The sequence below is a fragment of the Sorex araneus genome, chromosome 6 (genome assembly GCF_027595985.1).
Source record: "Sorex araneus isolate mSorAra2 chromosome 6, mSorAra2.pri, whole genome shotgun sequence".
NCBI classification, from domain to species: Eukaryota; Metazoa; Chordata; class Mammalia; order Eulipotyphla; family Soricidae; genus Sorex; species Sorex araneus.
The window spans coordinates 146,832,015-146,854,833 of NC_073307.1; the positions used below are offsets into that span (position 1 = coordinate 146,832,015).

General features: G+C 54.0%; 1 protein-coding gene across 1 annotated transcript in view; it reads left to right on the forward strand.

Annotated features, from left to right (window-relative positions):
* The first annotated feature begins 7,214 nt into the window (after window positions 1-7,214).
* Window positions 7,215-22,819, forward strand: part of CRY2 (cryptochrome circadian regulator 2) — a 29,696-nt gene continuing 14,091 nt past the window's right edge. The window contains exons 1-5 of the mRNA XM_055142546.1: window positions 7,215-7,486; window positions 15,542-15,650; window positions 18,435-18,577; window positions 20,235-20,419; window positions 21,931-22,019. Coding sequence (XP_054998521.1) covers window positions 7,269-7,486; window positions 15,542-15,650; window positions 18,435-18,577; window positions 20,235-20,419; window positions 21,931-22,019 — 744 coding nt within the window. The 5' untranslated portion in view covers window positions 7,215-7,268. The remainder of the gene's footprint in view (window positions 7,487-15,541; window positions 15,651-18,434; window positions 18,578-20,234; window positions 20,420-21,930; window positions 22,020-22,819) is intronic.

Here is a 22,819-nt window from a genome sequence, read left to right on the forward strand (position 1 = left end):
CTGAGGAAGGGGTCAAGTTTCAGTTTTGTTATTGGGCTACTTGACTGATCTATTTTTACTCTAGAAACCACCTTTACCTCCACTTCCTTGCAAATAAATACCTCTTTGTCACTCAGAAAATACCCGAAGCAGTGAGTCTGCAGGGCAAGGCTGGGGACCCTACGGGAGTGCTCGGTTGAACATAGTCGCTGCTCTATTTCTCAGTCTCACCGCTAGAGGGCGCAGGTAACTCGCCAGGGATGTCACGCCACCCGCCCCCAGTGCTTTGAACCAATCATCAAATATTTACCCAAAGCTTCCTGCAAACCAGAATGTGAAAAGTTACTTAATCCGGTTTCCTTGTAGGATTGTAGCAAAAGGACAAAACAGGGCTGATGTCTCAAATATCTTTAGCCACGAAAGAAATCTCCCAGCACCTGGCTGATTTGTCTTACTCTCTACGCTTCCGGAGCGGATTCCTTTGTTCTACTGAGTGAAAGCCGGGAGCATTCTCAGAGCAACCACCCTGCAGATGTGCTGTAAATGATGAGCTCAGTAGATATGGGATCAAACCTCACTCCTTATTTCCCTCACAATAGTACCTTTCACCTCTTGAGCAATTTGCAGGTTTCTTTGGACTGTCTTTCCAGTTACATTCCTTTTAAGATGTAAAAGACAAAAAAAAAAAATCACAGAAGTGGACTTTGCACCCTGGTATTCTATTAAGTTCTAAGTTTACTTCCTGATTCTTAAGTAAATATATCCGAGCAATATGTAATAATTTAATAAAACAATTTACATTTATCAACTTGAGGAAGGATTACAGTCATTAAAATTGAATGAGTTGTAATGATTAAGGAAATAAAAATCATTAAAGAAATCAAAATCATTAAAGAAATCAAAAAGGAAAACAAAGCCCAGTGGCCTGTCAACCTGGGTTCAATTCCCAGCACCCCATATGGTCCCCTGAACACTGCCAGGAGTGATTCCTAAGTGCAGAGCCAGGAGTAACCCCTGAGCATCGCACCCCCAGACTTAGCAGGATTGACCCCTGAGTGCAGAGCCAGGAGTACACTGCCAGGTATAAACCCCACCACCACCATCACCAAAAAAAAAAAAAGCACGTATGAACGGTGGACAGTTCATAGGTATATGAAGATGTGTTTGTGGTCACTTGTTATGAGGGAAAGGCAAATCAAAAGTGTATCATCTTACATAACTGAGAATGTCAGATATTAAAAAGTCAGAAAACAACCAGTGTTGGTGCAGATGTGGTGACAAAGGAAACTTCATTCACTGTTGGAGGGATTGTCATCTGGTTCAGCCTCTAAGGACAGTCTGAAGATTTCTCAAAAAGCTAAGTATGCATGTAGCTTCTAGGGGCAGAGAAATAGCACAGGAGTTAAGGCACTTGCCTTGCACATAGTTGACCCTATTTCAATCCCTGTCTCTGCATACGATCCCCTGTGCCCTACCAAGAATGATCCCTAACCCCAGGGTCTGGTGTAAGCCCTGAACATTGTCAGCTGTGGTCTAAAAGCACTGTATCACTGTCGCCCATTGTTCATCGATTTGCTCAGCAGGCACTAGCAGTGTCTCTATTGTGAGACTTGTTGTTACTGTTTTTGGCATATCGAATATGCCACGGGAAGCTTGCCGGGCTCTCCGAGAGGGACGGAGGAATCGAACCCGGGTCGGCCGCGTGCAAGACAAATGCCCTACCCACTGTGCTATCGCTCCAGTCTAAAAGCAAACAAACAAAAAAGTACAGTTTCCATATGACCCCACAATCCCACTTGACAGCTATCCCAAGGACATAAATCATTAATTCAAAAAGACATATACACACCGAGATTCATTGCAGTGCTAAGTACAACTGCCAGGATATAGAACCAGTCCAAATGTCCACTGACAGGTGAATGGAGAAAGAAGCTGTGGTTTCGGGCCAGAGAGACAATACAGCAAGGAAGTCAATCAGGTTCCATCCCTGGCATCCCCTATGGTCCCCTAAGTCCTGCCAGGAGTGATCCCTGAGTTCAAGAGTCAGGAGTAACCCCTGAGCACTGCTGGGTGTGCATCTTCTCCCCCTCTCAAAAAAAAAAAAAAGGCAGGGGAGAAGAGACAATACTAGGTGATCTCCCTCAACTGCAGGATATAGAGAAACAAAATAAGGGCATTGACAATATCCAATGAGGTCAAACCTTTGGCCCCAGCCAAGCTACTATTATCGCCCCTGTGGTATAGGTGAGAAAAGGGAGGGAAAGGGAGGTTGACTAACAACCCAAGGTGACAGAGAGGAAAACAGATCCAAAATTTGAATAGAGTCAGTGTGAGTGTCCCAAGCCCTGAGCCTAACCACTGTCTCACATTGCTGCTCCCAAGAGTCAAACAAGAAAGCGATAAATGACATGAGGTCACTCATCCGCAAACATCAGTCGTGCTCCTACTACCTCGGTCTGCGCTGATACACAAGAAGAGGGTGGTGCCACGAAGCTTGCTGGCAGTCAGGAAAGCATCATGTCACGCTTTCCGGAATTGGAGGGGAGATTCATTTTCCTTAGCTCGATCCCATTCTGAACACAACATCAACCTTATGGAGAAATGGTAGGAGAGAAGGGGAGACACAAACTCTCCAAGGTAGTGGGAAGCTGTCTCTGTGAACCCAGGAAGCACTGGGAGAGGAGATTTGAAAATAAAGGCAAGACAGGGCAACTTTGGGCTTGGCCACCAAGGTTCTCTGCCCATCTGAAACTCGAGTCCTTGTCCGATTTTTACTCACATTTTCCTCCAATATCACACATTAAGCATTGACCTAGACCCAGCTATACAGAAGACACAGATATTGTCTTTTTGGTGCTTCTAGTCAAATGGGACAGAGATGATTAAGAAATGCTGCCATTGGGGGCTGGGGCGATAGCACAGCAGGTAGGGCATTTGCCTTGCACAAGGCCAACGCAGGTTCAATTTCCAGCATCCCGTATGGTTCCCTGAGCACTGCCAGGAGTAATTCCTGAGTGCATGAGCCAGGAATAACCCCTGTGCATCGCCAGGTGTGACCCAAAAAGAAAAAAAAAGAAAGAAAAGGAAAAGAAAAAGAAAAAAAGAAAGAAATCCCACCATTAGTGGATGAGGGAATCAAAAAAGAAATTCCACCATTGGGTCGGAGCAATGGTATAGCAGGTAGGGTGCTTGCCTTCACACAGCCAACTGGGGTTCGATCCCTGGTATTCCATGTGGTTCCCCAAGCACCACCATGGGTGATTCCTGAGTACGGAGCCAGGAGTAAGTCTTGAGGATTTCCAGGTGTATCCCAAAAACCAAAAGGAAAGAAAAAAAAGAGGGACCAGAGTGATAGTACAGAGGATAGGGTGTTTGCCTTGGCCAGCATTTTATATGGTCCCCTGAGCACTGCCAGGAGTAATCCCTGAGTGCAGAGCCAGGAGTTACCCTGAGCATTGCCAGGTGTGACCCAAAAAGAAAGAAAGAAAGAGAGAGAGAAAGAAAGAAAGAAAGGAAGGAAGAAAGGAAGAAAGAAAGAAGGAAGGAAAGAAAGAAAGAAAGAAAGAAAGAAAGAAAGAAAGAAAGAAAGAAAGAAAGAAAGAAAGAAAGAAAGAAAGAAAGAAAGAAAGAAAGAAAGAAAGAAAGAAAGAAAGAAAGAAAAAGAAAATTCTGTTGCTCTGCAAAAGCCAGCAATAATGTGTACTGATAGGGAGCGACTCCATTGGGGAGCAGAGGGCAGGAACATGACCTGGATGGATGATGCAGGCAGAAGGGAAGTGGGGTTGTTAAGTCCGGGATTCTGGGTTCCCAAGCGGCAAGACAGACAGAAACATGAACATGATAATGCAAAAGCAGTAGGAGTTTTATTCCAGTATCCTGGGGTCAACTATCGCACCCCCAGAGTTGTCTCTTGATAGCAACCCCGACTTCAGGCAGCAAGCAGTTTCTATAGGGTTTGATCACATAAGCAATGCATGCCTTATTGTTTCAGAAAAGAACCTTACTGAGTTTCCAACCAAAGGTGTTTTGGTAAGTGTCTAGGGTAACAGTGGTTAAGCAATGATTAAATAATAATTTCCAGTATCAGTACCAATTTTATGATTACATAGACTTCTCGTTCTTTTAGGGTCAACAAAAAGCAACTTATGGGCTGGAGCAATAGCACAGCGGGTAGGGCGTTTGCCTTGCATGCAGCCGACCCGGGTTCAATTCCCAGCATCCCATATGGTCCCCTGAGTATCTCCAGGAGTAATTCCTGAGTGCAAAGCCAGGAGGTAACCCTTGTGCATTGCCAGGTGTGACCCAAAAAGCAAAAAAAAAAAAAAAAAGAGCAACTTCTGGGGCACTGTGAGAGTTGATGAGTTGGGCCCCCTTGCTGAGCCCAGGAACTTTCCCAGGTGGGTTCAGGTTGGCTAGTTACACATTGTTTCACTGCTGGGAAACTGAATCTGTTTCAGTTCCAGGAACTGAACCTGAGGCCTACCTGATTCTTCTCATTTCTGCCCCTGTTTTGGCGTCAGTTTTGCCCTTACAGGGTAGCGGATGGGACAAGCTCAAGGGGAAGAGCATGTGCAGAGCCCCCAGGAAGGAGAGGGTGCCGGGGGTCCGAAGGCTCTGCTTCACAGGTGAACACGCATGAGCATCTTCCCCATCTTCTTCTCTTCTTTTTCATATTGGGGAGTGTTTAATCACACCCGGCGATGCTCAGGGATTACTCCTGACTCTGAACTCAGAAAGTACTCCTGGCGGTGCCTGGGGTACCACATGAAGGGCCAGGTATCGATGTCAGCCGTGTGCTTGGCAAGAGCCCTCCCCACTGTACCATGACTCAAGCCCCGATCTTGCTCTCTCCTATCATCCCTCTCTCCCCTCCTCGCTTCTTTCTGTCCCTAAGTCTTAAGAAATTGCTTTCAGGCCTTGTGCGCTCTTGATGGAACCAGGTCGAGCTGTGGATGAAGCGGAGATACAGAAAACAACACAGCCCTTCAGAGCCCTCGGCCAAGAATAAAGACTGGCGTTCTGGAAGAATCCTTCAAGGATATCGTGCAAATTCGAGAAGGAGCAGGAATGCCTTATGCCACGGATCCATTCACTGTGGATGCCAGCCCCAACAGCCTCGGGACATAATTCCCACCTGCTCTGGAACTTCTTTAAGCTTATTTCCCCAAAGTAACCTATAAAACCCCCAGTCTCTAACCTGAGAGTAAGATAATGTGCCTGGGGTTGGGGGGGGGGAATACAGATCTTTCCTCTTCTCCGGTTGTGAGCCCTTAAATCAACTTTCCCCACCCCACCCCACCCCTCAATTCCTTTTTTTTTTTTTTTTGGCTTTTTGGGTCACACCTAGCAATGCACAGGGGTCACTCCTGGCTCATGCACTCAGGAATCTCCCCTGGCGGTGCTCAGGGGATCATAATATGGGATGCTGGGATTTGAACCCGGGTCGGCCGCGTGCAAGGCAAACGCCCTACCCGCTGTGCTATCACTCCAGCCCCCCTACCCGCTGTGCTATCACTCCAGCCCCCCACCCCTCAATTCTTGTCTCGAGTAATTGGCCTTCAAGCAGTGAGCACTGGAACTTGGGTTTGGTGGCACCAGAGAGGTGGCTGATGGATGTCACTGTACTGAGAATCCCTCTCTGCTTGCATCCAGATGCAGGATGGGTTCCAGGCCACGGCACAATCTAAGGTCCAATTAGAACAGACTGTTCTCCTCCAGGTAATCCTACAACCTGACCTTGCTTCCTTAAGGCAGCCATGCTTCCTGGCCAGTCTAGGATACTTTGCTTCTGCTGCTAGTCATTTAGCCATCAGCAAGCAGCCGACCAATCAAAGGCTCCACTGGCTCTCCAGGGGCGGGGCGGGGCGGGGCGGGGATTTCCCATTATCTAACCCTCCTAGGGAATCCAGAAAGCTGTGTTTTGTGACCAGAGGTATCACACGGCTAGACAAAGAGCTAAAAGCATTCATGTGATAACATAATTGCTCCCTCACCTCCATTTCCCTTCATTTCCAGCTGCTACTCCCCACCCCTACCCTGCTTTTCAGGCTCCACCACTTGCAAATGCCTAGGAATTCAGTAAAAGCAGAAGGTTCACCGGCCAGGGGAGAATGTTAAGCTTATGTTAGAGCATGCGTAAAGCCTGAGTTTGATCTTCAGCACTTCACGTACCCCTCCAGACCACCGGGTATAGCCCTGGTGGTCCACAGCATTACTGAGAATGGTAGTAGTAGTGTCAGCAGTTTTACTGGGAGCAGACTCACTCTCTTTCTTTCTCTCTCCTTTTTTTTTTCTTTTTCGGTCACACCTGGCGATGCACAGGGGTTACCTGGCTCTGCACTCAGGAATTACCCCTGGCGGTGCTTAGGGGGGACCATATGGGGTGCTGGGAATTGAACCTGGGTCCGCCACGTGCAAGGCAAACGCCCTACTTCTGTGCTATTGCTCCAGCCTCTTTCTTTTTCTTCCTTCCTTCCTTCCTTCCTTCCTTCCTTCCTTCCTTCCTTCCTTCCTTCCTTCCTTCCTTCCTTCCTTTCTCTCTTTCTTTCCTTCCTTTCTTTCTTTCTTTCTTTCTTTCTTTCTTTCTTTCTTTCTTTCTTTCTTTTCTTTCTTTCAAAGCAGAAGCTACAGATTCAAAATAATCTGGCTGGAATTATTTTGGTTTTAAGATACTGAACTTGAGACAATTTCTTCAGTACAGTGAGAATAATAACAGCTCTTTCCCTAAAACTCTTGACGTAATGTAATTAGGCTGAAGTGAGCGCAGCAGCAGGCGAACAGTGTCCAGAAGGAGTGCTGGCATGTGCCACGCACTCAAAACTGGGAGCTGTCGTAGAAGGATCACATGATGTTAAGAGCTTGAGGTCAATGAGGAGGCGACTGAAGGAGTTGCCAGGTCTCCAAGGCACCGACTCAGGAGGGAGCCACAGCAACCGTCGAAACTCCTGGGCAGTTTCGCCTAGGGGCCGGCCGAAAACAGGACGCACGTTCTGTGTCCGCTGTCCCTTGAGACTGCCCGCTGTCCGGACCTGGCGTTGCAAAGAGGTCCAGCGTCAGCCCAGGGTCCCCTGAGCCTACTACACCCGAGGGATCATGAGAGGGCGTGGCCACACGCCGCATCCCTCAGCCAATCGCCTGCAGGAGAAGTCCAGCCAATCACGGAGGCGCTCCGCGGATGGAGGCGTGACCTCGGGCGGAGCGGCTGCGTCATAGGTCACCGGGCGTGCCGGGGGCGGGGCCCGAGCCACGGCGGAGTCGGAGGGGCCGCGGCCAGAGGAGTCGGGGCCGCGATGGCGACGGCGGCGGCGGCGGCGGCTGCAGAGGCGGCCCCGGCGCCCGCGGCCCGCGCGGAGGGCGCCTGCTCGGTGCACTGGTTCCGCAAGGGGCTGCGGCTGCACGACAACCCGGCGCTTCTAGCCGCCGTGCGCGGGGCGCGCTGCGTGCGCTGCGTGTACATCCTCGACCCCTGGTTCGCAGCTTCTTCGTCCGTGGGCATCAATCGGTGGAGGTGAGGGCTCCAAGGGGGTGCAACCCGGCTGCGGGGGGTGGGGGTGGGGAGCAGCGGCCGATCTTGAGCCCAGAGGGCTTCCCTGGCCCCGGGACACTCGGGCCTAGGAGATGTGGGGCGGGGAGACGGGGACGTGGACACCCCAGCCCGGAGATGCAGCCTCCCGGGAGACCCCCGGACCCGACCCGGGAAAGCGATTCGTCGGGGTCTAGGGGTGAGCCAAAGCTCCACCTCTTGCAGAAGCGATTTCAGATAGTTGCGTTCGCCTCTCCGCTCGGGGCCTCTGACCCACGTGCAACAGAGATTCTGCTCCCCCGTTGCATAAATGCCACGCTGAGCCCTCGGGATGCAAAGTTGACCTGCCAACTGAGAGGCAGGACCGGGACTCATGTTCCTGGGAGCGTGCAGGGTGTGGGAGAGCGGGTCAGAACCCGCTACGCGCCAGAGCTGGACTCCTCCAGGGCCTCTCGGCCTCAGGTTGGTTTGTCTGGCCCTTCCCAAAGCCGGGCTTTCCTCCCTCCACCAAGACCTTTGGCATTTGGAGGTTCGAGACCTCCTTGACGGAATAGATAAGGTAGGGTCCCTTGTGTCTCTCCTTTGTTCTAGGAAAAAGACCCAAAGTGGCCCTTGGTAGTGTCCTATGGACTTTCTAGGAAAAGAAAGAAAAAAAAAAGAGTCAAAGACTCCTCTTCATGAAATCAATTTCATTTCCTGGGGGTTGAGGAGAGTGTTACTGCTTCGAGATCATTGATTTGAAGTTCAGCAACAATGAAGTGCCAGGCACTGTCAGGTTGCTTGGATTGGTTTCACGGGTGATGGTGTCATTTGGTTTTTTTTTTTTTTGGGGGGGCACACACCTGAAGTGGTTCGGGGTTACTGGTGGTGGTGGTGGGGGGACCGTGCATTACTAGGGATTCTACCTGGGTCTCCACATGTAAACCACATCCCCAACCCTTCTTGGGTGATTTTGCTTTGCAGTTTATTTTTTTTCCTTTATTTTTATTGATTCATCATGATGAGGCGAAATCGTGCAAGGTGGCCGAGTCCTGTGTCCCCTGATGTGCTCAGGTGAGGGGGCACAGACCTGCAATGGGCAGGCCCCTCTGCTGACTCCCAGAAGCATCAGTGGGCAGGCGCGGGGGAAAAGCTCAACAACTAGGTCACTGACGCTCTCCTACCCCGCGTTTCAAACCTAGGAGTTGGAAACCTGGCCTCCACGTCACTCTGAAAAGCACCGGCAGCTGTCATGGGATTTGGGTTTGTTTGTGAGGGCGTTTGTTTATGACCTTGTTGCAAGGATTGGCTGGGCCCCTGCCAGCTCCCCAAGGCTTGCGCACCCCATTCTTTCCTCTCCAGGGTTTGCTGGGAAAGGTGCCCGGGGCCTGTTAAATGCCCCCCTGGCCCTTGTGTCCAGACAGGGGCCAGCTGCAGAGAGTCCTGGAGTGAGCATGCCCCCGTGGGGGGCCAGGCTGCGCTATTGCTCCTCCGCTGCTGCTCCAGTTTCTATAGTTAGAAGGTTGGGTCAGACATTCACAATGGACTGTCCGTGACCACCATGGACAGTCAATCAAGCCCTGGACTCCTGAGGACAGTGTGCAGACAGAATCCCGCCACCTGCGTGTGTGGCATGGTCTGGAAGGAGATTGGGGTGGGGGAGAGGGGTGGGGGGAAGGGGGCGTGGTATAGCATCACCTCCTCCCCTGTGTTTGTGGAGATTTAAGTATCAACAAAGCAAACTCTGCTGCTGATTAAAGTCAGATTTGCTAAGAAGTCCAGGTTGACCGGGTTTCGTAGGTCATCCTTTTGTGGCCGTGCTTCCGAGCAAGAGGCGGAGAAAAGGCGTTTTGGGGAGCTCACCTACAGTGTTCCAGCAGGAAGTCGGAGGTCCTGGTGGCGTGCAGACAGTGAGTGAGTTCAGGAAGCCCCGTGGACCTGTCTGGTGCCGGGTGCTGGCTGGTGCTGCTAGGGAGAAACCGCGAGCCAGCGGGGGTGTTCAGGGCTCCCTGGGCCCGCAGTTTCACTGCTGTGACTATGATGCTATGAGACAGTTGAATTAGGGTCGATAAAAATAAACTGGGAGGACAGATGAGAGTGGTGCTTCTCAATTGCTGAACCTGGGAATCGCTCGAAGACTCTTAAAAGAAACCCGAAAAACTGGGGCTGGAGCAATAGCACAGCGGGTAGGGCGTTTGCCTTGCACGTGGCCGATGCGGGTTTGAATCCCAGCATCCCATATGGTCCCCTGAGCACTGCCAGGGGTAATTCCTGAGTGCATGAGCCAGGAGTGACCCCTGTGCACTGTCAGGTGTGATCCAAAAAGAAAAAGAAAAGAAAAAAAGCGAAACACTGATTAACAAATTGTGGGAGATATGAAGATGGAACCCAAGGTGACCTCAGGGCAGTGGTGGAGCGTCGGGGAGATTTTGGTGGGGCAAGGGGTGCCGTCACTCTGTACATCTATACCGTAAACTCTTACTGTATTGTAAATACTTACTGTGTTCCCTAAACTATGATAAAACACATTTTTCTTGCAATAAAAAGAAGTAAATAAAAGATGCAGGGGCCCCTTCCTCCGTGGATCCTGCTTCTAAGGTCCTGGCTTCTGGCTTCAGCGTTAAGGTGCTCTGGGCTTCTGTGCCCAAAAACAGAGCGTAGAGAAGGACAGACACGGGCTCGGTCACGTGGGCTGTATGGCAGCACATTCACGCCATGAGGATGGGTTCAAAATGAGACCCCGAGACGGGTCTTGGCGGCTGTCTCCGGGCCAGGGAACTGTCGCCCTCTGGAGCCTTCGTCCTGTGCCGCCGTGGAGGCTGAGCTGTGGGCACAGTGCTGACGTGGCACGGCCAGGAGAGCAGACGAGACGGCATACCCCGCCCGCCTGTGGCAGACCCAGTGGCCGTTTCTGTTGATTTGTTCATCCGTCTGCTTTCCGGCCACACCTGACTGTGCTCAGGGCTTACTCCTGGTGGGCCCGGGGACAGTCTGGGGTGCCAGGGATCAAACCCAGGTCAGCCATGTGTATGGCAAGAACCCCACCTGCTGCACTGTCTCTCCGGCCCTGTTTTTCTCTGTTTCCTTTTTTTTTTTTTTCTTTTTTCCTTTTTTGTTTTACTGGCTGTTTCTGGCTCCAGGAGAAGATGCTGCAGCCCCACGCCCTGGTTCTGCAAATTCTTCCCTCACTGCCGCTGAGAAGCTTCCTTAGCAGGGTGGGCATGGGGCCATCTGGTCCATCTGTGCCAGGGTGGGGGGAGGCAGAAACCCATGATGATGATCCTCCTGCACTTCCTACACGGCCTCCTACGTAGTGGTTTCTGGCAGAGGAATCCAAAAATAACCCCTGCAGTGCGCTTTAAGAGAGAACAAGGGCAGGGAGAGGCAGCCAGGAATATATATATATATATAAATATATATATATATATATATATATTTTTGTTAGTGTAGATGAAAGGCTTCCATCCTCAGTGGTGGGGGGAATCTGGGCTAATTGCAGTTGTGCCCTATGAGTCTTTTTGGGTTGTGCACCAGTTAGCTGGATGCTTTAGTATTTTTCCCCAGCCCTACCACTTTCCCCAAATTTGATGCATTTAGGAAGTGATAAAGCAGTAGGTATTAAAGGAAGGGAAAAAAGAACTATAGCATGGGGGCTGGAGTGATACCACAGGAGGTAGGGTGTTTGCCTTGCATGCGGCCGACCCAGGCTCGATTCCCAGTATCCTCTATGATCCCCTGAGCACCGCCAGGAGTAATTCCTGAGTGCAGAGCCAGGAGTAATCACCAGGTATGACCCAAAAAGTAAAAAAAAAAAAAGAAAGAGAAGCTTTTAGAATTTTTGGTTTTTGGTTTTTGTTTTTTCTTTTTTGGTGTTTTTTGTTTGTTTGTTTTTGATGCCAGGGAGGGAACTCGAGGGCCCCCGCATATGAGGTAGGCCCAGCCCCACTGAGCCATATACCCAGCCACACGAGTTTTAGATTTAAAAGTGGTTACTGAGAGCTGGAGCAATAGTATAGCAAGTAGGGCAGTTGCCTTGCGCGCAGCTGACTTGGGATCGATCCCTGGCACCCCCATGGTCCCTTGAGCACTGCCAGGAGCGAATCCTGAGTGTAAAGCCAGAAATAGTCCCTGAGCATCACTGTGTGTGCCCCCCACCAAAAATAAATAAATAAATAAATAAATAAAAAGGGTGGGGTGGGTCATGGGGTACCTCAGTACCTTTGTATCTGGGCCTTTGTATCTGTTACCAGATAGGTGTTCACAACAATTTTAAGTTATTTGCTTATGCCTTTTTTAAAGCTTTTTTGTCTTCTGAGTTCAGGCAGTTGGTAGAATAAAATATGAGGTCTCAGCTCCCATTTATCCGGATGAGTGAATGAATTGAACGGGTGAGAACAAACGTGCCTCTGAAGTCAAATTCCAGGAGCTAAACACTGGGCCGGGCAAGGTGGGTGGGTGGTTACTCCTGGGGACTGAGGACTAGGGGAGGCCAATGCAGGACTCCAAGTTAGACCCCTGGCACTGCTGGACGTCCGAGCACGCCCTTGGAACCCCTAGTAGCACTGGGCCTGAGCACCCCAGCGTGACCAGGCTGGAGCCTTGAACCCTCAGGTCCGGCAGGCCAAGAATTGCTGGGAGTACGGGGCCAGAGAGGGGCAGTGGGAAGGACATTTGCCTGGCATGTGGCCAACCTGGGTTCAATCCTTGGCATCCTTGGGGGGTGTCCCCTGGACCCCGTCAGGAGTGATTCCTGAGTGTAGAACTAGGAGTCAGCCCTGAGCACTGCTGGGTATGCTCCCCCCCCAAAAAAAAAAAAATAATTGCCCTAAGTGGTCTCAGAGCCCTGGAAGGCCTGTCCCCCTCTCCCAGAAAAAGAAAGGAACCAGGCTGGAGTGGTAGTACCAGGGGGAAGGTGCTTGCCTTAAATGCAACCAACCCATCCTTTTTTATTTTTATTTATTTTTTTGCTTTTTGGGTCACACCCGGTGATGCGCAGGGGTTACTCCTGGCTCTGCACTCAGGAATTACTCCTGGCGGTGCTCAGGGGGCCCTATGCGATGCTGGGAATTGAACCTGGGTTGGTCGTGTGCAAGGCAAACGCCCTACCTGCTGTGCTATCATTCTAGTCTGCAACCCCAATCCTATCCCCAACACCACTTAGGGTTCCCCGACAACCACCAACGGGAGTGATACCTGAGCACAGTTTGCTCCCCCACCCCAAACCCAGAGCTCTCCTGGGTGTGGACCAATGCTGCCGTGGGGTGGGGGGCACCCCCGCCGACAAAAATGAAGGGAATTGAGAAAACTCTGGTCTGCCAGCAGAGACACTGGGATGACCGTGAGCTGTTCATGCTGGTCCCCACACACGTCCCTCTCCTTTGCGGCTGAGGAATCGCTTCTCCTGGCCCCAAAAGACGACGGTCCTCTTCCTCTTAGAAAGAGGAGATCAAATACATTTCTATTTAAGTCTCGTATCACGTTCAACCAGGAACTGTGCATGTGGGCTCTCCTTTTCCATGAAGCTTAAGCGCTCCCCATTACTTAGGATAAATTAATTTCTATTAATAGTTGGTACAGCCAGTCTGAGGCATCATGGTTAGATCATCTTGGCTCTTAGCAAAGAAACTTGATCAGGGGCCACGTCCGCACCCAGAAAAGGCTTTCCGGTCCTCCTCCTTCCTCGGATGATCCACACACACGAGCCCCTCAGCCCCGAGTCTGCCTGCTCCTGGGGAGGCCGCCCCTCATGCAATGATTCCTCACCTATCGGATCTGACCCCGGCGTGCTGGAGAGCTAGAGTGCCCTGCAATCCCGAGGCTGCAGAGTCCTTTTTTTTTTTTTTTTTTTTTTGGCTTTTTGGGTCACACCCGGCAGTGCACAGGGGTTACTCCTGGCTCTGCACTCAGGAATTACTCCTGGCGGTGCTCGGGGGACCATATGGGATGCTGGGAATCGAACCCGGGTCGGCCGCATGCAAGGCAAATGCCCTACCCGCTGTGCTATTGCTCCAGCCCCTGCAGAGTCCTTTTTGTTTGAAAATTCCACCGTCTAGGCGCCCTGCCGGCTCTGGGGCACCGATGCCCTCGCACTGGGCTGTGTGTGTGTAAGCGCTCACAGCTCTGAATTGGGCTCACATTGCTGAGCTGCTGAGGGGTGACCTGCCAGCCCTGTCCGGCTATTCCTGACGCCCAAGACCTATCTCTACCAGAGTCCCCCTGCAGACGGGGAGGGCTGGGCTCTCAGCCCCTTGAGAGACTTGGGACCATCCTTGTCACTGTGTGCACCTCACCTGAGCATCTTCCAGCACTGTTGCTTCCATGTTCTTTCGGGGGGGTTGTTGGTCGGTCTGTATTTACTTAATGGGCCGTACCCAGCAATACTCAGGGCTGAGTCCTGGCTCTGCACTCGGGGGTCACTCCTGGAGGACTCAGGGGACCCGAGGGGGTGCCGGGGATCGTAGCCGGGTTGGCTGCATGCAAGGCTGATGCCCTCCGCTGTACTGAGCGCTCTCCGTTACTTAGGAAAAATTAATTTCCACTAATAGTCGGTACGGCCAGTCCAGGGCATCATGGTTAGATTATCTTGGCATTAAGCGAAGAAATTCAATCAGGGGCCACATCTGCACCCAGAAAAGGCTTTCCGGTCCTCCTCTTTCCTCGGATTATCAGCACACATGAGCCCCTCAGCCCAGATTCTTCTAGCTCAGGCTCCCCTTTGGGGTTCTTGAAACTTACCTGGCAGAGGGGCTGGAGCGATGGCACAGCGGGTAAGGCGTTTGCCTTGCACGCGGTCGACCCAGGTTCGATTCCCAGCATCCCATATGGTCCCCTGAGCACCGCCAGGAGTAATTCCTGAGTGCAGAGCCAGGAGTAACCCCTGTGCATCGCCGGGTGTGACCCAAAAAGAAAAAAGAAAAAAAAAAAAGAAACTTACCTGGCAGGCCCTGGCCTGTGCTTCTCTCTCTGGGGCCACTGGGTGGAGGCTGGGGTGACAGGGTGACACCGGCCCCTCTCTCCCCCGCCACAGCGTTTGATGAAAGGTGGAAGGAGCTGGTGCGTTCGTAGAGGCCGTAGAGGGGGCCAGTGCTGTGAGCGGAAAGAGAAGAGTTCAGTCAGGAAAGGCCCCTTGGGAACAAGCTGGGCGGGGAGTTTCCTTTTCTAGAGCAGCTCTCATGGAACTGGACCGAGCCACGGCGCCCGCAGCCAGTCGTGCGCACACGCTGGTGCCAGATGCCCTGTCCCACGACAGCCTTCTGGTATCCCAGACCTGAGTCCCAGACCTGCCTCCGTGGAGAGGGACCTGGTAGCAGAGGGGATGATTGGCCACTTAAATTTGGTTAGTTGGTTGGTTGGTTGGTTTGGGGGCCACACCCAGCGATGCTTGGGGCTTACCCCTGGTTCTGCACTCGGGATCACCCCTGGTGGTGCTCAGGGGCCCATCTGAGATACCAGCTATCAGATATTGAACCCGGGTTGGTTGTGTGTCAGCAAGTACCCTACCCATTGTACTATCTCTCTGGCCCCTCTTTCCAGAGCCACTGAACTATTTCCTCAGTGGCTCTCAGATCCCAGGCCATGGGGCTGCACTGGGTTTACTTCCGGCCTGCAATCTCTTCTCCCGTCGGATTCCCCCCAAGACCCAGCGATGGGTGGGGGGGATTGGCACCCAGGCCTGAGGCTGAGACCGGGAGCAGCCCTCGTTCATGCCAGGTTCTCTCCGTGCCAGGCACTGGGCGTTCCAAATGTTTCCACGTTATCCCTTCATTCTCCTGCCTTAGCGACCCCGGTAGGTGGGTCTGATGTCAGTTGTCTACTGCAGGAGGCTCCGTGGGAAAAAACAAACAAACAAATAACCACACAGCTAATGGGGTTCAGTCGTGAGCCTAAAGTCACAGCACTCATGAGTGGCAAGGCCTGGGTTTCCCCCAAGGGGTGCTGACATCACCCTGGCACTCGCGCAGCTGAGGGGGACTCCGGCCGTGACACCCTGGTACCCTGGGGGTGGTGCTGTTGCTGCCACTGCTGGCTGTCTCGCTGCTCACTGTCCCCTGTGCCCTGCAGGTTCCTGCTGCAGTCGCTGGAGGACCTGGACACCAGCCTAAGGAAACTGAACTCCCGCCTGTTCGTGGTCCGGGGCCAGCCGGCCGACGTGTTCCCCAGGCTGTTCAAGGTCAGTGCATGGAGCCTTAGAGGGCCACGAGGCTGCCCCGCCGGGGTCTCCTGCAGCTCATAGGATGTGATCATCAGAGACAGGCCACTGTGACCCAGAAAGCCAGGAGCAGTGGCCACGCCGGGCAGGGGGCCGGGGGCCTGCAGAGAACTCACCCGCCTCTGCTCGCCCTTTGGCCCAGTCTCCCCGGATGCGGCCGCTCACCACCCTGCAGCCACTGGCTCCCTGAGCTGTCCTTGGCTTGTGGTCGCCCTATTTATTGTTTGTTCCCCCCTCCGCCAAGAATTCGAGGGTGAGGTTTCCTGTCTTGCTTTGCTCTCCTTCCCAGTTTCTGGGCACGGGACCCACGTCCAGCGGTGCTCAGAGCTTTATGCGTGAAGCCACGAAGGGCTGGTCTGAGGCTCCAGCCCAGTCGCTCCGACACCAGTGCTGGGTCCTTGACTCCCAAGCACGGAGATGTGTAACCCCCGCCTCGGCCTCTGCAGTGTCCGCCCGCTCCCTGCTCTTGAACAGTTGCAATCATTCAGTCATTCGACACCTGTATGTTGCCTGAGCTGCTATTCTGTACAGGGCCCCATACTAAGTCCCCAGGGGAAGTGTGAGCAGAGAAAACGGTTTCTGCTCCCCACCATGGAAATCCAGGGTGAGGGTGGGTGGAGCGGGCATGAGAACATCGGCTTTGTTGCCAAATGATACATGCCATGATGGAAAAAGGCTGGCGACTCTTTCACTGAAGGAAAAGCTCAAGGAAGGCTTCTTGGAGGAGGTGTCATCTCATAGCAACGTCTTTAGATTGCTCCTGTGTGATTGAGTGTTTGCTTCGTCATCTGTTCGGCAGCTAAGCTCTGTGCTTGGCTGTCGTTAGTGAAGGGCTTGATAGTGATGAGTGGGATGGTTCTTGGGTAAGAAGTGACCAGCCCTGCCCAAAGCCCCGGGCAGGGCAAAGTGAGGACCAGGCCATTGTGTGTTTGGCCCCACCGTGGGCCCCAGGAACTGGGTGTGAAGGAGCCACAAGCAGAGACCACTGGAACGTGGTTTTCCTTGTGCTCACTGCGTGCCCCATGGCTGCCGGGGTGCAGCCTGTCACGGGTCCTGCTCCTCCCAGCAGCCCGAGACAGTCTCCAAACGTCGCCCAGAAGCCACTAGATTTGGGGAAGGACCCTCTCCTTTTCGGCCCCCCCGGCCTCTCTCTGATTTCTCTGACCCCTGGCATAACCATTGCTCCTCCTTCCCCTGCTCTGGAGGGCTGCGGCCGGGCTGTCAGCTCTGTTTGCTCCCAGCCTCCGTGTTGCCCTAGAAACCGCCTGGCCACATCACAGCACCCACAGCCGCCAGGAGAGCAGGGCGGGGACTGGTGGGGGCCTGCAGGGCCCGGGGGCTCCGGTGCACTCGCTGAACCGCTGGAGATGGCAGAGCTGCTCCTCCGAGGGTCTGAGCTTCTGTGTGGGACGGGGGCACCCCTGAGAGCGCCGGATCGTAGCTCCCCCGCTGCCTGCCACCTACTCCTGGTGCAGGGCCACAGCAAACTCATGGGTGTTAGGATCGAGACCACCCCTCAGTATTCAGAGAGACATAGAGTCCAGCGGGATTGCAAAACACACACTGAGATTTTATTATCCCATCTAGCTGGGGCCGAGCTGTCCTGCCAAAGCAGGAGGCCAGAGCTCGACCCCGAGGGCTGACAGCAGAGGGTTTATATAGCCATCTGGGCACACAGGCCTCAGGATTAGGCACAAAGATAAACAATTCCAAAGACAGAAATAACTTCAAACATTTCATAATTGAACAAAAGCATACAAAAACAATATATCAAGAAAACAGGGCTGGAGCAATAGCACAGCGGGTAGGGCGTTTGCCTTGCACATGACTGACCTGGGTTCGATTCCCAGCATCCCATATGGTCCCCTGAGCACCACCAAGAGTAATTCCTGAGTGCAGAGCCAGGAGTAACCCCTGTGCATCGCCAGGTGTGACCCAAAAAGAAAAAAAAAACAGAAAGAAAGAAAGAAGAAAGAAAACATTCCGAATTAGGGAGACATTCCCAATTCCCACACATCAAGAAAACATCTTATCAGTTAGACACTCATCAGTTAGACACAGGATACAAGACACGGGTGCGTCCACTCCTGATTTTCCAGCTCCATGTCTGTGTGAACACCAGTAGATTCTTTTAGTCAGTTAGCTCAGTAAAGTCATATCCTTCATGGCCAGAGACATTCCCACCAAGTGGTACTGTCAACCAATTAGCTCAGTTATGTCCTATATCCCTCCTGGCCAGAGCTGCCCCCTACCATCTTTACGACCAGGGTGAGAAGAGATGAGCTGACTGCTTCTCACATCCCCCCCTTTTCTATGCTCATACTGAGGGATCTTCTGCTTCTCACAATGGGGTCACTCAGAGCTCCGTGCCTTGCCCACCCCTGGGGGGGCTTTGTGGTCCTCACCTCACTTTCCTGCCATCATCCAACCTCCAAACTTCAGACCATCCCTCTCCCCTACCCACCCTCAGGGGGGTCTGCAATGCAGCCCCTTCTTTTGGGGACGGGGCCACATCTGGTGATGCTTAGGGGTTACCCCTGGCTCTGTGCTCAGGAATCACTCCTGGCAGGGCTCGGCGGACCATGTGGGGTATCGGGGATCAAACCTGGGTGGGCGGTGCAAGACAAGTGCCCTCCCCGCTGTGCTGTCGCTCCGGGCCCTGCGGCCCTGTCAGACCCATCTCTGACTCACTGCTCCCTTCCAGCTCGGCCCTGGCCTGCACCAACTCTCTCTCCCTCCCCGCAGGAATGGGGGGTGACCCGTCTGACCTTCGAGTATGACTCTGAGCCCTTTGGGAAGGAGCGGGACGCAGCCATCATGAAGATGGCCAAGGAGGCTGGCGTGGAGGTGGTGACCGAGAACTCGCACACGCTCTATGACCTGGACAGGTGGGACATGGGGCTTCAGGGCCACCTGACGACATCGGGTGGGGGGGTGCCCTGTGGAGCTGGCACATGAAGTGTGGCGTTTCCTGAAGCCGGAAGAGAATGGGATGGGTCAGAGTTGGGGGACTTCTTAATTGGGTTGCCGGATTTGACAGCAAAGAGGCTTTTCTGTTTGATTGGTTTGGGGGCCACACCTTAAGATGCTCAGGGTTACTCCTGAGTCTACTCAGGGATCACTCCTGGTGGGGCTTGGGACCACCTGGGATCCCAGAGCTGGGACCTTGTGCCCAAAACAACACCTGGTACCGTCTCTGCAGCCCGAGGCTTATTGGGCCTCAGAGTCTGCTGCTAACCTGCTCCCCCCAACTGCTCCTGCACCCCCCCTCCCGTCCCTCTTGTGCTCTCACACCCCCCTGCTGTCTTGCCCCTAACTCTTGCTCGACCCCCTCTCCACTCTCAAGTCCCCCCCACCCCATCCCCGCTCTCACACCCTGCAGCTCTCGCTCTCCTGTTCTCCAGCTCTGTTACTTCCAGGAGCCACTGGCCTCAGTGGGCCCCAGTGGGCCTGTGTCCATAACTCGGATGAGCTCCCTGGGCCGTCTGGGTTCCTGTTCTGTGTGCAGGTGCCAGATGCTGTCCTGGGGCTTCTGGAGACCCACAAGGTAGGGAAGCCTTCCCTGAGCACAGGCTTCTGAGCTTTCAGAGCCTGAGGGAAAACCTTCCCCAGCCTTCGTGCAGTGGCTGCCGACCCCAGGCTCCTCCTCCCCACTCCCCTGCCCTCTGCAGCAGCCCCCAGCCAGCCTTAAGGCTCGGCTTCTGGAGATGAAGAGCAGGAGCAAGAGGACCACCGAGAAATGCGCCTCCCCCAGCCTTGCAGGCTGGAGTCGCGGGAATCTGCCTATACACCGTCCCAGTCCAGCCTTAGAGAAACAGCTTCAGGGCCCGGGAGAACAGTGGGCAGGACGCTGGCCTCGTACGCAGGCGCCCTCTCGGGTTTGACCTCGGGTGCCACGTACAATCCCTGCACCCTGCCAGGACTGACCCTGAGCAGAGAGGGCCAGGGGGTCGGAGGGTAGTGGGGGTGGTGGTGACTCCAGGCATCCAAGGAGAAGAAGAAATGAAACGTCCCAAGCCTCATCTCCTCACTCTCCTCCGCCCTTGCCTCTGACCGGAAGCCATCCTTCCTAAGCCGCAGCGCCTCTCGAACACGGTGCTTGCTGCTGTTGGCCCCAGCCCCGGTCTCCGGTTTGGGCCCGAGAGACTGTTCCCCACCTCCGGTTCTTTCTAGTAAACAGGGACCCGGGGGGTTGGTGCGTTTCCTAGAGAGGAGCTTGGTTGCAGCCCTGAGGCAAGGCTTGCTCTGGGATCGAGCGGGGGTATCGGTGGACACCCCCCCACCCCCGACTCCCACAGACAGGCCCAGGTGCCTCGTGGTGCCAACGGGAGCGGTCAGCTCCTCCAGGGAAGCCAGGGGTCGGGTTTTTCCCTGGTGCTGCCCCGTGCCAGTCCCCGCGGCACCTGCGCCTGCTCTCTGGGCTTCATTTTCTCTCTGGGCAGGATGGAGGTGTGTCGTTCGTTCCCCTGGGTGGGGACAGCCCGGGGCGGGGGAGGGGACCCGAGCGCAGCGCGAGGGCTGCTGATGGCGCTTTGGGCTTCCCAGGATCATCGAGCTGAACGGGCAGAAGCCGCCGCTCACCTACAAGCGCTTCCAGGCCATCATCGGCCGCATGGAGCTGCCCAGGAAGCCCGTGGGCTCCGTGAGCCGCCAGCAGATGGAGAGCTGCCGCGCGGAGATCCAGGAGAACCACGACGAGACCTACGGCGTGCCGTCCCTGGAGGGGCTGGGTGCGTGAGCCCCCCCTCCCTGAGCCCCCTACCCAAGCCCCCCTGGGTCTCTGCCCGGGAACTAGCAGGGAGAGGAGCGCTGGCTCGCCCACCGCTGGCCGCGTGCTCTGTGCTACCCAGCCTGGCATCTGTGCCAGCTGCCGGAGGAATTCTCTCCTGCTTCGCGCCTCTATTTTTGTCTTTTCACTCTGCGTGTGTGGGCACCGTCTGGAGCTGGCATCAGCGGGCGGCTTAGCACCAGGAGCTAAGCACCAGCCCCTGCGGCTTTCGTCACCCACTCTGGTTATGGGCCGCCCCCCCTTCCCTGCTTCCTGGCTCCCCACCTGCACCACCCATTCCCCATCCCCCCTGCCCGTCCTCGGGAGGGACCTGCGTTCTTCAGGGTCTTTTGTCAGAACAGAGTAGGCCTTTTTCTCTCTTTTTTTTTTATTAAAAAAAAATTAAAAAAAATTTTTTTAATTGAATCACCATGAGGTAATTACAAAGCTTTCATGATTGAGTTTCAGTCATACAATGATTGAACACCCATTCCTCCACCAGTGCACATTTCCCACCACCAATCTCCCCAGTTTCCCTCCCACCACCCCCACCCCATCCCACCCCCTGCCTCTGTGGCAGGCACCTTCCTTCTTACTCTCTCTTTGGACATCATGGTTTGCAATACAGATACTGAGAGGCCATCATGTTTGGTCCTTTATCTACTTTCAGCATGCATCTCCCATCCCAAGCGACCCCTCCAACCATCATTGACTTAGTGATCCCTTCTTTTTTTTTGGCGGGGGGGCTGGAGCGATAACACAGCAGGTAGGGTGTTTGCCTTGCATTCAGCCGACCCGGATTCGATTCCTCTGCCCCTGTTGGTGAGCCTGGCAAGCTACTGAGAGTATCTCGCCCACATGGCAGAGCCTGGCAAGCTACCCGTGGCGTATTCGATATGCCAAAAACAGTAACAACAAGTCTCACAATGGAGACATTACTGGTGCCCGCTTGAGCAAATCCATGAACAATGGGACAAGTGACGGTGACTTTTTGGGTCACACGCAGTGATGCTCGTGTTATTCCTGGCTCTGCACTCAGGAATTACTCCTGGAGGTGCTCGGGGGACCATATGGGATGCTGGGAATCGAACCTGGGTTGTCTGAGTGCAAGGTAAACGCCCTACCCGCTGTGCTATCACTCCAGCCCCATTAGTGATCCTTTCTCCATCCCAGCTGCCTTCTCCCCCAGCACATGAGGCAGGCTTCCAAACCGTGAAGCCATCAGAGTGGGCCTTTCTCACCTGGAAACTGCAGCCGTAAGAAGTCCAGGCTGGCCCTCCGCTGCCTGGAACGCCGGGGAAAGGGGAGGGGAAAGTCAGTCCAGGGACAGGAGGGAGCACGGGTGATCCAGATGTGCAGATGTCAGGCGTCAGCTCTGCCCCAGATACTCCAGGCGCTGTGCATCAGAGGGATGGCTGTGTGGGGTGCTGGCCCCACCCCAGGCCTGGCTGTGACCAGCTTCTCCCATCGCAGGCTTCCCCACCGAAGGCCTTGGCCCCGCCGTCTGGCAAGGAGGAGAGACAGAGGCGTTGGCCCGTCTGGACAAGCACTTGGAACGGAAGGTAGGCCCTTGTGCTGGGGCCGGGAGGACGGAAACTGCCTGCCGGTGACGGGTCAGTCACTGCAGCTGCCGTGCAGGATGAGCGCATCGGGCACAATGGTCACCGGGCTGTGCACCTTCGAGCATCACTGGCTGCACCTTTGCAGCCTCCCTACTGGAGGCTGGAGCTATAGTGCAGCAGGGAGGCATTTGCCTTGCATGCAGCAGACCCCGGTTCCATCCCCGGCATCTCATATGTTCCCCCAGACTCTGCCAGGCGTGACCCCTGAGTGCAGAGCCAGGAGTAAGCTCTGAGCACTGGCCTGGCGTGGCCCCAAAACCAAACCAATAGCAGAAAAACTAACCTTTCTACCCAGTAGACACTAAGGTCTCCATGTGTGTTTTTTTCTTTTTTAGGGGGCGGGGGGCATACCTGACTGCATCAGGGGTTACTCCTGGAGGGGCTCAGGGACCATATAGGGTACTGGGGATCTAGCCCAGGTCAGCCATGTGCAGGACAAGCTCCCTACCCATTCGGCCCCTCCCAGCCCACTTTTATTTTCTGTTTTATTTTGCTTTGGGTGCCACACCTGGCAATGCCCAGGGCTTACTCCTGACTCTGCACTCAGGAATTTGTCCTGGCGGGGTTCAGGGACCATATGGGATGCTGGGTTCAAACCCAGCTCAGCCGCCCTACCTGCTGTACTATAACTTGGGCTTTGTGGAGGGGGAGGGGGGTTCATCCCCAGAACTGCCATATGTGACCGAAAAACAGAAGATGGGGCAGGTGGTGGGGGGATCGGATGAGAGTCTGTGGTCCCA